At 41.3% G+C, this 15410-nt stretch overlaps 1 protein-coding gene across 1 annotated transcript in view; it reads left to right on the top strand.

Moving 5' to 3' along the window:
* The window catches only part of LOC135089958 (glutamate receptor ionotropic, kainate 2-like), a 31606-nt gene that overhangs the window by 12911 nt on the left and 3285 nt on the right, over positions 1 to 15410 (top strand). The window contains exons 4-7 of the mRNA XM_063986145.1: positions 9791 to 9949; positions 10635 to 10726; positions 11103 to 11257; positions 14819 to 15033. Coding sequence (XP_063842215.1) covers positions 9791 to 9949; positions 10635 to 10726; positions 11103 to 11257; positions 14819 to 15033 — 621 coding nt within the window. The remainder of the gene's footprint in view (positions 1 to 9790; positions 9950 to 10634; positions 10727 to 11102; positions 11258 to 14818; positions 15034 to 15410) is intronic.

The following is a 15410-nucleotide window of genomic DNA, read 5'->3' as shown; positions in this document are numbered from 1 at the left end:
GACACGAGGAGAGTCATAAGGACACATTTTGTTATCAATTATTGCTCCACCAACAGAATTTGTAGTTTTGTCCTTGAGAGCAACGAGAATGGTGAAACGTGAGAAATTATCAACACATATGAAGGTATTGATAAGCGTTCTCTGTAAGCAGAGCTGAAGCGATGGGGTAAGGAAGAGGTCGTAAGAGAGCGATGGACGATGTGAAGCACGCTGAGAACAAAGCGCACATTGCTGAAAGATATCTTTTCTCATAGTCTACCAGAAGTATGATAATTTTGTCTGTGCGAGGTATCAGTCTCGACCTGGATGTCCTGCGTGACGTGAGTCGTGGACATGGTATAGAATGGTACTCACTAACGACTAAGGTATCACGTGGTGACATAAACTAGAATTATCGATAGAGACCTCACTCGACTTATACAAGAGACCGTCTTGCATGAAGAATGTATCAGCACTCACTTGCAAAGATTAGTCTCGTCTCCAGATTCGAGGTAATATGCAACACTAGAACAGAACGCATCTGAGTGTTGATGTCTCTTGATCTCGTCCACGGTCGGCATGGCATGATTATCTGTGATGGCTGAAACAGGTGCAGCATTGTGTGGCAGTGTATTAGCAATTCAATTTGCCTTTGCAGAAATATAGGAAAATGTAGGATTGAATTCCTGGATCGTATGTTGCCAGCGAGCGAATTTATTTGAGAAGTTGTAACCCTTGAAGATCTCTGTGACAGCAGAATGATTGGTGTGAATATGTTTTTACACGATGTTCACCAAGTAAGCCTTTTTGCGTAAGAACAGGACCGATTCCGAACCTGAAGCGTATAAGATAAAATCTCCCTTGAAATTAGGAAAAGCAGGGCAGTTTTGAGCTTACCAAAGGGATTTTGTTCCTTCTTAGAGCAGATGAATGCAATATTTTTCTTGAGCAGATGAGTAGGAGACTGAACAATCATGTGCTGGTGTTAGGACACACGCCCACACCCTTGCTGCTCTCATTTCATGGCGTGCAAATCCTGTGGGATTTGACGACGCCTCGGGTGCCAGCCTCAGCCAACCAAGTGGAGTGAAGTCAACCTTCGTGTCCACCATCCCTTTGTCTCCGCGGTGCTCCGGACTGCTCCACGGTGTTTGGGCTCCCATCGACCTCACCGAGTAGGTCTCCCTGGGGACAAGAGCCCAGCCGTGACCTCAAGCGACCCCCTCAGCATCTTCAGTCCTTGTCCACCTTGCCTCCGTGGCGGACATGCGGCTCCCTGGCAGCTCAGCTCATCACATATATTTTGTACAATTTTTTTATACTAATATAACGCAGCACTTACCATTGTGTTTCCTTGGCACTAGAAGAACCAGATTACCTAGTACAATCAGATTGAATAATTTTTTTTTTTATAAACCGGCAATAAAATCCAGCAAGACCAATGAAATGCCTGATCTGATTGATATTAGTGGGAAAAGGGAAGTTTTTCACAGCATTCACTTGTCATTTAAAGTATGAATACCATCTTTGTCGATTTTATGACCAAGGAATTTGATTTTTTTTTTTTTTTTTTGAGAAATGAACATTTGCTGAGTTTGACTTTTAAATCAGCAACTTTAAAGCGTGGCATGACAAGAGATAATGTATGAAAATACTCTGAGAGATTATTGGATGCTATGATAACGTCATTGGGGAAGCAAAACACACTTTTGCCGATGAGACCGGAAAGAATACAATTCATTGATCTTTGAAACGTGAAGTGCGAGTCTCGTAAGCCTTGAGATATGCACTTGAACATGAATTGGCCAGAGGAAGTAGTGGGAACAGTGTATGGCCAGGAATTTTCCTCTAATTCAAACTGAAAGAAGCCTGAATCTAGGGTGGAAAACACTGAATTTGACTTACCTTGAGACAGAAGAAGATCACCTAACCTCGGCATTGGATAACGATCAGGAATGGTAGATGCATTCAATTTCCTTAAATCAGCAACAACATGCCAGTCGCCTTGTTTCTTGGGAACGAGTAACAAGAGGGCGTTATGAGGAAAACACGCTGGCTCAGCAATATTCTGACACAGCATGCCTTTAACAGCTTCATCAAACAGATCTCGTCGGCTGTGTGGCACCCTGTAGGAGGAAGTGTGAGACGGCTTGGACCCAGGAGTCAGGTGGATAGAGTGAGTGATGACGTCCGTGTGACTCAGAGGTTCGTCAGGGAAAGATACGACATTCCTGAAAGAGTTGAGGAGAGCAAGTAATTCTTGTTGAGCTTCTGTAAAATCTAGAATAGATATATGATCTTTCGTGATAGGCGGAAGAGAAGACATGTTAGGGCTATCAGATGCAGATATATTATTGATTGAGGAAGAAGGGAAGTCATCTAAGGTTTCAACCTTCTCAGGGTATTGCAAGTAGCCTTGGGTTTGACAGGTGTAGATGTGACATTTTTCAGCCCACTTTTTACAGAAACCATTTTCATCAATGGTGGTTAGGATAGATTCTAACTCAACACATGGAGATTGTAGTGCATAACAGAGGATGTCAGTGCTTGATACAGCAGACTTAACCTTAGTGTTTACTTCATATAAATCACATTCAGATAGCGTTACCGGTTCTGTTAGCAAAATGTATTTACAAGAAGTTACACCGTGGTCTGACAAGGAAGACGGATGAGAATGAGGCTGTGAGACAGGCAAGCCAGATGATGTAACAAAAGAATCCCGTGTGGATAATGTTTGGTCGCTGGGAGAAGGAAGAAGTGCGACGGACGTTACCACATCAACAAGAGAAGGAAAATTATTACAGGGGAGAACAGTAGGAATCCCTTTGAGCGATTTCATTGAGAGCAGGAAATAAGCTGATGTAATACTTGCACATGGTGTTAAGGCCTATGAGAAGATCTGCATTGAAAAAGACATTTGATACAATGTAGATCTAATCACGTATGTTTGGTTCCTGAGGTGATAAAGACAGTGATAAGAGTACTTTCCCACATAAACCATTAAGATTAATGTCAGGAGATAATGCAGTGATATAATTCTGAGAAGAGGAAGAGAGTTTTCGAAATACATACAACTTAATGAGATTAACAGCAGCACCCATGTCAAAGAATTCTTTGTAAGATTCAAAGTTACACGTAACATCTGTGACAATGCCATTAAATAATCCATCATATCTAATGTTGACTGAAGGAAGTGCTGAATCAGGATGATGGATGAAGCATAACTTATGCCTTGTATGCTGTTTTGGCACATATGAAGGTGATGATTTTAGTATTGATGATGATGTTATGATGGATTTATCAGAGAATGGCGCAAGGCATTTCCCGACGATAATGATTGTTGAGCAGCCTGAGAGCATGCATGATATCGCATGCAGACTTGCTAGGAATGACCAACCTTTTTGTGAAAGGAACAGAAGACATGAGGGTTGAAGGAGTGTCTACCTGAGCTAGTGAGAACAACCCTACACTCTGTGATAACATGACCAAATAGTTTGCAACGGGTACAGGTGACATGTCTGGATCTAGATTTCGATCTGGAGTGTGATCTGTGTGTAAAAACAGCCACGAGAGGGTGAAGAGAGACGAGATGAGGAACTGAGAGTGAAGATTCAGATGAGTACCTGAACAGGCTCAGAGAGCTGGGAAGAGGGCGTTTATCAGATATCACTTTGTAGACATCATCATATATATATATATATATATATATATATATATATATATATATATATATATATATATATATATATATATATATATATATATATATATATATATATATATATATATATATATATATATATATATATATATATATATATATATATATATATATATATATATATATATATATATATATATATATATATATATATATATATATATATATATATATATATATATATATATATATATATATATATAGTCAATTTTGTTAAATACTACGTCACTGGCCGCCTGAAAATTGGAGCATCAAGGTGGTGAACAAGAGATGAGTCACCTGTAAACCAATTTGAATCTTGGAGTTAAGCGATCAGTTCTGAGCTCAGGGATGAAACGATGCTTTTCTGCCTTGTAAGGATTACCGTGTGATCGAACGTGTTAAGTGATACATTTTGAAAATTTGAGGAGAGAATGTGTGGCTCCAAGCTTTGAATGATTCTGGAAATGATTTCTGAGCTGAATGGTGAAGTCATCAAAGACAGTGAGAGAAGCGAATTTATCTGATTTAACGAAAAGACCAGCCAGACTTGAGGACTCATGACAGAAAGGAAATTTCAAAATGGATATTTTCTCCTTATCAGTGGTGGCGGAACGTCTGGTACATTCCTCCTCTATCCTCAGAATAAACTGATGAACTGTTTCTGTACCGGCTCCAGAAAAGTTAGGAAGTTGATGAGACTCATGGACGAATGTCATATGAGGTGTTGTTGCGTTGTCAGCAGGGATTTTGTCACGCATTGATAAAGACGACAGGGCAGACTGTGATCTCGTTTTCATGAGAAAGAGACGTGTGTGTGTCTCACAGTATAATTAATGAATAAACATACACAAAAGTGTTACAACACACATTGAATAACACACAACAAATATAAACTAGCGAAATATACCATGATACACACATCATGATACAACACATAAACAACAATAAATAATAATGAAGGACAGAAGGAAACAATATAGGCGCTGATAGACAGACAGACAGGTATATGGAAGACAGGAAGATAGATAGACAGACATATAGACAGATAGACAGACAGATAGACGGAGAGAGAGAGAGAGAGAGAGAGAGAGAGAGAGAGAGAGAGAGAGAGAGAGAGAGAGAGAGAGAGAGAGAGAGAGAGAGAGAGAGAGAGAGAGAGAGAGAGAGAGAGAGAAAGACAGACTGACAGACAGACTGAACTTAACACCAGAAGAAGAAAGATTGGAGAAGACAAGGAAATGAATCTGAATTAGATTGAGTGCTTAAATTTGGCGGTGATGAGGTGACAGCAAGATGACTGCGGAATGCGGCTGGGAGGAGTCAACTGCAAACGGGGAGAGATGACCTTGAGACAGCCCGAGAGGGGCGGACGTCAGAGGCAGAGAACGCGGCGGTGAGAGTGGCGACCAAGAGTCAGGGAGCCTGTTGATGATGGTGATAAGCCTGCGGCAAGGTGCGCGGAGGCCCGGGAAGATGCTGCGGATGAGGCGGCCACAGGACGGGGATGAGAAGTGATAAGGTGTGTGTGGCGTGAGGAGCGGCCACGAGTAACACTGGGTGGGAGAGGGTGGCGGGTGGGGGGTGGCTCAGGGAAGGAGCGAAGGTGCACCTACACCTCAGAGAAAGCAGGGGCGTCGCCGACAGGCGGCGACCAGGCGAAACGAAGTGGGCAAGGTAACGAATGTGGCCGGGGGAAGATAATGCTCAACTCAGATAAAGCAGGAGCGGGCGCGGCTGACAGGCGCGGCGCCTGGTAAGCAGCAGACGGCGGCTGGTCACTTGGAGGCGATTCAGCCTCACCGTATGAACCTCCAATGAGAACACTCCGATTTCTCCGTCGTGATTGTAATGACGCCTTGCAACTCGCGTGCAGTGGAGGCGTGATATATATGTCTCAGTGTGTACTGATTACGAGAGAGTCAATGCATCTGTGTGTTCCTGGATCGCACAAAACACCGTTTCACACCACTGTTTTGGTTGTAAATTCACCGCCAGCCACCAGTATCTCGGATGTGAATCTGCTGCTTGCCACTTTGTTCTGGATGAAGTTCTGCTACTCTCCACTCACTTATTCTGATAGTTATTGATGTTACCTGCCGCTACCACTAAATCAGATGGAAGTCTCTGCTTGCTCACTGCTAGATAGACTTACTGGGTGGCTGGAGATGATGTTAGTAGTACAGATGATGGTGGCTCGTTGATTCTCCGAAGATGATATGGTATATGGTAGCGTGGAGTTTAGTGGATATTTGTCTGATCTTGTGGTTTTATGTGCGAGTGAAGGTACAGTCACTTTTCTTCTTTTAATGATGAAATAACAGAATATAGTACACGCGTAATATCGAGAGACAATGATTACGATGGACGCGATAGATGCTTCGACTCTCTCTGATCTGAACTCTCTGTGATGACTGACTCTGACTACAACTCGGCCCTATATTTATGTGAAAGAAGTGAATCAGGGTCAAAGGTAACTGACTAATGAGGAAGATGGGAATTCGACCAGTTGTGTAGCTGGAAATGAGGTAAAGGAACCAATCACAGGTGATCTTTACTTTGATCAATGACCTGTGAGGGAGACATCACAGCTGTTTCCTGCAGAGACACCGACAGAGAAGCAAGAAGGTGTGGAAATCTTTAGAAAGGAGAGAGGGAGGAAGGAAGGTAAAAAAAAAAAAGATTAGATCCACGTGGAGAACAGCGAACATGTGAAGCAATGAACAATAAAATGCACATATAATGATAATAATGACTGATATACAATTAAAAAGTAATCTAGAGTGAAACAAAAAAAAATAAGTGTTTTTTCTTTTTTATATAGGAGGGATACCGGCCAAGAGCAACAAAATTATAATAAAAAGGACCCACTGAGATGCCGGTCCCCGAACAGAGTCAAAAGCGGTCGTCAAAAATTAAAGGATAAGTGTCTTGAAATCTCCCTCTTGAAATAATTCAAGTCATAGGAAGAAGGAAATACAAAAACAGGAAGGGAGTTCCAGAATTTACTAGATAAAGGGATGAATGACTGAGAATACTGGTTAACTCTTGCATTAGAGAGGTGGAGAGAATAAGAGTGAGAGAAAGAGGAAAGTCTAGTGCAGCGAGGCTGCGGGAGGAGGAGAGGCATGCAGTTAGCAAGATCAAAAGAGCAGTTAGCAGGAAAATGCTGGTAAAAGGTAGCAAGAGATGCAACATGGCGGCGATAAGAGCGAGGGTGAAGACAGTCAGTTAGAGGAGAGGAGTTGGTAAGACGAAAAGCTTTTGATTCCATCCTGTCTTAAAGCGCACTATAAGTGGAACCCACCCTCCCCTATATGTATGAAGAAAAGTCCATGCATGGACGGATAAGGCCCCTGTACAGAGTTAGCAGTTGTTGGGTGAGAAAACTGGCCGAGACAACTCAGAACACCTAACTTCATAGAAGCTGTTTTAGCTAGAGATGAGATGTGAAGTTTCCAGTTTAAATTATAAGTAAAGGACAGACCGAGGATATTCAGTGTAGAAGAGGGAGACAGTTGAGTGTCATTGAAGAAGAAGAGATGGTTGTCTGGAAGGTTGTGTCGAGTTGATAGATGGAGGAATTGAGTTTTGAGGCACAGAACAATACTAAGTTTGCTCTGCCCCAATCAGAAATTTTAGGAAGATCAGAAGTCAGGCGTTCTATGGCTTCCCTGCGAGAACTGTTTACTTACTGAAGTATTGGACGTCTACGAAAAGATGTGGAAAAGTGTAGGGTGATATCATCAGCATAGGAGTGGAAAGGAAAAGGAGTTTGGTTTAGAAGATCATTGGTGAATAATAGAAGAGTGGGTGACAGGACAGAACCCTGAGGAACACCGCTGTTAATAGATTTAGGAGAGGAACAGTGACCATCTACCACAGCAGTAATAGAACAGTCAGAAAGGAAACTTAAGATGAAGTTACAGAGAAAAGATAGAAGCCGTAGGAGAGTAGTTTGGAAATCAAAGCTTTGTATCAAAAGCTTTTGATATGTGTAAGCCAACAGGAAAAGTTTCACCAAAATCCCTAGAAGATTACCAAGACTCAGTAACAAAAGCCGGAAGATCACCAATAGAACCCGTCTTGACGGAACCCATACTGGCGATCAGATAGAAAATTGTGAAGTGATAGATGTTTAAGAATCTTCCTCTTAAGGATAAATAAAAAAAAAAAAACTGTAGAAGAACAGGGAATTAAAGCAATAAGACGGTAGTCTGAGGGATTAAAATGGTCACCCTTTATAGGAACATGCTGAATGTAAGCAAAACTTCCAGCAAGATGTTGATAGATATTAGTTAGTTGGTAGATGTTAATACACAGAGTTGGAAGAGTCTGACTAGGCAAGGTGCAGGCACGGAGGCATAGTTTCGGAGAACAATAGGAGGGATCCCATCAGGTTCATAAGCCTTCCGAGGATTAAGGCCATCGTGGGTATGGAAAACATCACTGCGAAGGATTTTAATGGGTAGCATGAAGTAGTCAAAGGGTGGAGGAGAAGGAGGAAGAAGCCCTGAATCAACGAAGGTAGAGTTTTTAGCAAAGATGTGAAAAAAAAAAAAAAATTCAAGTTTAGAAACAGATGACATGGCAGTGGTGCTATCAGGTTGAAATAAAGGAGGGAAAGACGAAGAAGCAAAGTTATTGAAGATGCCTTTGGCTAGGTGCCACAAATCACGAGGGGACTTAGATCTTGCAAGATTTTGACGCTTTCTATCTGAAGAATAAACTGGTTGGTCCAGTTGGACAAAGCCTGTGTTAATCTGCACTGTACAGGGAATGAACGTGTCACGCTTGATTACTTTTACAATTTTTATGTATATGTACATATATATGGACCTTACTTATCATTATGATATAAAACAAAACTTTTATATGTAAAAAAACAACAACAACAAAAAAAAAAAAACACTAAGGCTTTTTTTGGGGAATTTTTTTTTTTTTTTTTTTTTTTTTTTGAATGCCACCCCTGATTCATATAACAGTTCCGACTTTGCTTTATATGCTAAAATGGTAACGACACTTACATTTATACGAAATGATGACATTAACCCTCATGTGGATCCTCTTGCAACGGCCTTGCCTGGGGAATTGGTTCCGCTTTTAAATTTGTTTGAAGATAAATTATATTGGTTGTCCACACCAGAGAGGAACTGAGAGAAGACAACCATTGTTTTTCACAGAGATGTGAAACATTTTCCAACAAACTTTACTGGGAGAAGACAGAACCAATAACCATGCTGAAGCAGAAAACAGACGACTACGAACTGGGAATGATGCATCCAACCACATGGGACTTCCTCCGAGCTCTTAAACGAGTCCAAAACGGACGGGATGAATATTTCGAGAAACTTTTAGCTGGCCATGAGCCTCAAATCAAATTACTAAGATGTAGAAAAAACAGATGAAAAAAAGAAATATAAAAAAATGTTTTTGAATATAAGAATAGAAATGAAGTACAATTCTGCACAATTTATCACACTAAAAATAAAGAATACCCTCGCTTTTAAGCGATTTTTTTTTTTTTATTTAAGAAACCAATCTCATAAATAACAATGATTCTTCCAATAAAGTACTGATTTGGTAGCGCTGAAAGGGTGGTGCTGAATAGTCTGGCGCTGAAATGGGCTGTTTCTGAAACGACGGCGCTGAAGGGGGGGGCGGTTGCAAAATCCTTAATCCCATGTTAAATTGCCTATGTTCAACTTGTATCCCTCCCTTATTTATTGACCAATTCCTAAATAAAAAACAAAAACAAAATCAGAAAAGATAGGAGAACAAGGTCTGTTATCGTTTTCTCTTGTACGATAATAAAAAAAAAACATTTTTTTTTGTTCGATGAAAAGTAAAGAAAATGTTAATTTTCAAATATTTGTCAAAAATCAAAATCAACTCCAAACAAAAATTTCGATAGCAGACTTTGTTCCCCTCTCCTAGTTTCAAAAGCTGCAATAGCCCATATATGTGTAACGTAAATAACAACGGAGATCCCCCACCTCTCCCCCCCGAACCATTGGCGCTGGAATGGCGGCGCTGAATCGTACCCTACCCACGCCTTTGCTTGTATTACTTTCTTGCGATGCTCTGCTGAAATGGTGTCCGTTGTTGCAGGAAATGGACTTCGCCGGGACTCTGTTCGTGGTGACGCCGGAAAGACTAGCTTCATTGGATTTCAGCGAGCCTCTCTATATTGATGAATACAATTCAGTATATGTCAGGCCTGGAGTCACCCCCGACATGGCGAGTTTCATCAAACCCTACAACCCCATGGTGAGTGGTGATGCGCGGGTTGTCTCTGCAGATTAGCTTTGTTCTCTCACTACGACTATTTTTCAAAGGACACAGAGATTATCATCCGGGTTCTTAATGTAGTAATAATGTAGAAGTCTCGTTAGTCTGTCACTAGAACCATGAAAACGCCCCCCAAAAAGACAGTGCAACTTTAAATATAACATTTGAAAACAGTGAAAGAGCGGACCAAGTTTTCAGAATATGGTCGTTAATGGTGATAAATGGAACACTTGCGTTTTCCTCTTATTTTTTTTCCAGATCTTTACTTTACACTTACTAGTCATATTTTTAAAGGGAATAAAGGCATATACAGTTACTGTATAATTCATATACAGTAAAAATCTAAACAAGAAGAAAAAAATCATCAGCTTTTTCATTGTAGTCACATTCATTGAAGTAATTAAAAATCTTTTACGTGGCACCGCAACAATTACGGTCATATGGCAAGGAAAAAATGCATAAAATACTGGTAATGTTAAAATGAAAGGTAAAAGTAACAAAAATAAGATATAATTCAAATTCAAAAGAATAAAAAAAAATAAAATAAATAAAAATAAATAAATAAAAAATCACGGGAGCTGTGATTTGATTGTACTAATTGCAAGTGAGGGGTTACTGACTTACGTTGAGGGAAGTGTTCGTTTATCAAGGAATGTGCACACAGGTCTGGGTGTTGGTGCTGGTCGCCACCTTCATGGTATTCACCGCCTGTCAGGCTGTGGTTCGCGGAGCCGACTTCATCAACAAGCGTGGCAGGTAAGATAATATTTTTTTGTTTTCACGTCCTTTTTTCCCCCCTCTCTCATATCGCTGTGACATTTTGTTTGTATAGTGCTTCCTCCATTTTTTTATTTTATTTATTTATTTTTTTTTCTTTCTTCAATAGACAATTTTTTTCCAAGGTATCAGCCACCCTATATATCACAAAACCTACTAGAGCATCATAGAAAATAACACATACACACACACACACACACACACACACACACTTATATATCAGCCTCCCACTAATCACTTCGTTCTGTAACTCTAAGTATGTCCCCTTTCCACACATGAATACTTGCTTCTTTTTCTTCTTCTTGCTCTCCTCCTTATTTTCTTCCTCTTCTTTGTTTTTTTCTTTCCATCACAGACCCAAACTGTCCGTCACCCGAGGGTCGCGTGCTACTGAGGACAATGGTCTGCGGGGACGGAACGAGACGCGGGATGGACTGGAAGGGACAGAGGAGCATCTCAGGGAGGTGGAGACTTCTGTCATATGGACCTGGGGCATCCTTTTGTCCCAGAGTTAGTATAAATTTTGTTAGATGGATGAACCTCACCCTTCCTTTCAACAACCATTCTTCTGGTGTTGGGGATTCGATGGAAGAGGAAACCGTGTATCAAACAACTTATTTATTTATTTTATTTATTTAATTTTCTACATGATTCGCTGTGCTCATCCCTGGCTGTGTATCGTAAACCATTTTTGGTGTCTCATTGTCGATGGCACACACACACACACACACACACACACACACACACACACACACAGGATAGGAGGTTTATAAGCCTTCAGGTCTAGGCAGATAACAATATCAAAACTCATCGGCCTATCGTTCTGCATCAGTTCATCTGCCAGATAAACAGAACAACAGCGTGTAGGGATATTTCGTGTTTTTAAATTTAAAGTTCCTGGTTGTGGGAGTCATCTTTTTTTATGTTTTACTAGTTCATTCGTAATGTAAAACTTCACATCCTTTGATTCATAATACATTTTTATGAAGTTTCGATGCTGTACTTCACCAAACCAGCTTCGATACTGTTCACCACCAGGTTTGACTTTCCTCTCCCTTCACTGACCACCCTGGTGAACTAGCCTTCACGACCAAGAGCAACTGAAGCAACACCCTATTCGTATTCCTGACCGTCTTGGAGATACTTCCAACATTCTTGACCTTTTCCTAACCTCTAATCCTTCTGCTTATGCTGTTACCCTCTCTTCTCCGTTGGGCTCCTCCGATCACAATTTCATATCTGTATCTTGTCCTGTCGCTCCAATCCCTTCTCAGGATCCCTCTAAGTCTAAGTAGAGGTGCCTCTGGCGTTTTGCCTCTGCTAGTTGGGGGACCTGAGGAGGTATTTTGCTGATTTTCCTTGGAATGACTACTGCTTCCGTGTCAGAGACCCATCTCTGTGTGCCGAGAGCATAAGAGAAGTGATAGTATTTGGCATGGAGGCGTATATTCCTCACTCTTTTTCTCGACCTAAACCTTCCAAACCTTGTTTAACACAGTCTGTTCTCGTGCTATACATGATAGAGAGGTGGCCCACAAAAGGTACTTAAACCTTCCTTCACCAGAATCTCATGTGCTATATATTTCTGCGCAGAACCATGCTAAGTCTGTTCTACAACTAGGCAAAAACTCCTTCATTAATTGAAAGTGTCAAAGTCCTTCAAGATCTAACTCCCCTCGTGACTTCTGGCATCTAGCCAAAAATATCTCTAATAACTTTGGTTCTTCTTCTTTCCCTCTTTTTTTTCAACCAGATGGCATCACTGTTATCACATCTATCTCTAAAGCTGAACTCTTCGCTCAGACCTTTCCTAAAAACTCTACCTTGGATGATTCAGGGCTTGTTTCTCCCTCTCCTCCACCCTCTGACTACTTCATGCTACATCTTAAGATTCTTCGCAATGATGTTTTCCATGCCCTCGCTTGCCTAAACCCTTGGAAAGCTTTTGGACCTGATGAGGTCCTTCCTATTGTTGTCTGGAACTGCGCCTACGTGCTTGCATCTTGCCTAGTCAAATTTTTTCAGCTCTGTCTGTCAACTTCTACCTTTCCTTCTCGCTGGAAGTTTGCCTACTACATTCAGCCTGTTCCTAAAAAGGGTGACCATTCTAGTCCCTCAAACTACCGTCCACTTGCTTAAATTTCCTGCCTATCTAACGATTTTGAGTCTACCCTCAACTGGAAGATTCTTAAACATCTATCACTTCACAACCTTCTATCTGATCGCCAGTATGGGTTCCGTCAAGGCCGCTCTAATGGTAATCTTCTGGCTTTCCTTACTGAGTCTTGGTCATCCTCTTTTACAGATTTTGGTGAAACTTTTGCTGTTGCCTTGGACATTTCAGAAGCTTTTGATAGAATCTGGCACAAAGCTTTGATTTCCAAACTACCCTCCTACATCTTCTATCCTTCTCTCTGTAACTTCATCTCAGGTTTCCTTTCTGACCGTTCTATTGCTGCTGTGGTAGACGGTCACTGTTCTTATCGTAAATCTATTAGTAGTGGTGGTCCTCAGGATCCTGTCCTGTCACCCACTCTCTTCTTATTATTCATCAATGACCTAAACTAAACTTCTTGTCCTATCTATTCCTACGCTGCTGATACCACCCTGCATTTTTCCATGTCTTTTCATAGACGTCCAACCCTTCAGGAAGTAAACATTTTACGCAGGGAAACCACAGAACGTCTGACTTCTGATCTTTCTAAAATTTCTGATTGGGGCAGAGCAAACTTGGTATTCTTCAATGTCTCAAAAACTCAATTCCTCCATCTATCCACTCGACACAACCTTCCAGACAAGTATCCCTCCTTCTTCAATGACACTCAACTGTCCCCCTCTTCTACAATGAACATCATCGCTCTGTTCTTTACTTATAAACTGAAAACTTCACTCCTTATCTGTAGCTAAAATAGCTTCTGTGAAATTAGGTGTTCTGAGACGTCTCCGCCGATTTTTCTCACCACCCCAGCTACTAACTCTGTACAAGGGCCTTATCCGTCCATGTATCGAGTATACTTCATATGTGGGGGGTTCCACTCACACCGCTCTTCTAGACAGGGTGGAATCAAAAGCTTTTCGTCTCAGCAACTCGTCTCCTCTAACTGACTGTCTTCAGTCTCTCTCTCATCGCCACAGTGTTGCATTCCTAGGTATCTTCTACCGCTATTTTCATGCTAACTGCTCTTCTGATCTTGCTAATTGCATACCCCCCCTCCTCCCGCGGCTTCGCTGTACAAGATTTTGTTCTTTCTCTCACCCCTGTTCTGTCCAGCCCTCTAAAGCAAGAGTTAAGCAGTATTCTCAGTCATTCGTCCTTTTCTCTGGTAAACTCTGGAACTCCCTGCCTGCTTCAGTATTTCCATATTTCTATGACTTGATTTCCTTCAAGAGGGAGGTTTCAAGACACTTACCCTTCATTTTTTTTACTAACGCTTTGGACCCTTTCCTGGGACTGGCATCTCAGTGTTTTTTTTTTTTTTTATTGGATCTTTGTTACCCTTGGCCAGCGTCCCTCCTACATAAAAAAAGGTCTTTTTTTTTATTTTGTGTGTGTGTGTGTGTGTGTGTGTGTGTGTGTGTGTGTGTGTGTGTGTGTGTGTGTGTGTGTGTGTGTGGAGTAAGACCCTGGAGGAAAGTTATTCATACACCACAGAAAAGATATCAAATTTGTCTCCACCCTGGCGGGGATTTGGGCCTGTGTCCTCTCAGGTGTGAATGAAGTGCACTGACAGCTTCACCGCCAGACCACAATTTTGTACTACAACTCTGTTTGCTATTTCATATAATGTTTATACATTTACGTACATTCACTGCATGAACGTTTTTTCACATTATTTTTATTTCTTTATTTAGATTTAGTTTTATTTGCCGTATTTATTTATTTTTTAGTTTCATTTGATTTTTCATTCATATTTACCTATCTATTTATTTATCTATTAATTGATTAATAAATTTTTCCTAAAGGGCGAAGTTTAACAAGAAACCGAGATTAAGTTCCACGCACCCGTTTGACTTAACATTCCTGTAACGCTACTGCGCAGGAGTAACGATGACGCCTCTGTGTCCTGGCAGGCGTTCCGTGGATGCCCTCCAAAGACCTGGGGCGGAGTGTGGCAGCTTTGTGGCTATTGATGTCCTTCACGCTGGGCTCAGTGTATCGCTCTAATCTTAAGGCCATGATCATCTACCCCAGGATCAACCTTCCCTTTTCCTCTCTGGATGAATTACAAGCATCAGACATCTCTGCTATAATCTTCAACGGCTCGGCAATACACAACCACATTAAGGTGAGGCTTGAGTGGGCCTCGTCTTAACACGCTCCCTGAAACACTGTTGGTCCAAGGCTGCTGGTATGCATAGAAGGGGTATTTGATTGTTGATTATTTTGCTATTTAGTTTCTTTTTCTTGTGTCAACGGTATCATCAATGGATTAGGGACACACACAGAGAGAGAGAGAGAGAGAGAGAGAGAGAGAGAGAGAGAGAGGAGAGAGAGAGAGAGAGAGAGAGAGAGAGAGAGAGAGAGAGAGAGAGAGAGAGAGATTCTCTAATGTTGAATTACAATCTCTCTCTCTCTCTCTCTCTCTCTCTCTCTCTCTCTCTCTCTCTCTCTCTCTCTCTCTCTCTCTCTCTCTCTCTCTCTCTCTCTCTCTCTCTCTCTCAC

This window comes from Scylla paramamosain, chromosome 34 (genome assembly GCF_035594125.1).
Source record: "Scylla paramamosain isolate STU-SP2022 chromosome 34, ASM3559412v1, whole genome shotgun sequence".
NCBI lineage: Eukaryota > Metazoa > Arthropoda > Malacostraca > Decapoda > Portunidae > Scylla > Scylla paramamosain.
This window is presented reverse-complemented; position numbering and strand designations above follow the sequence as displayed.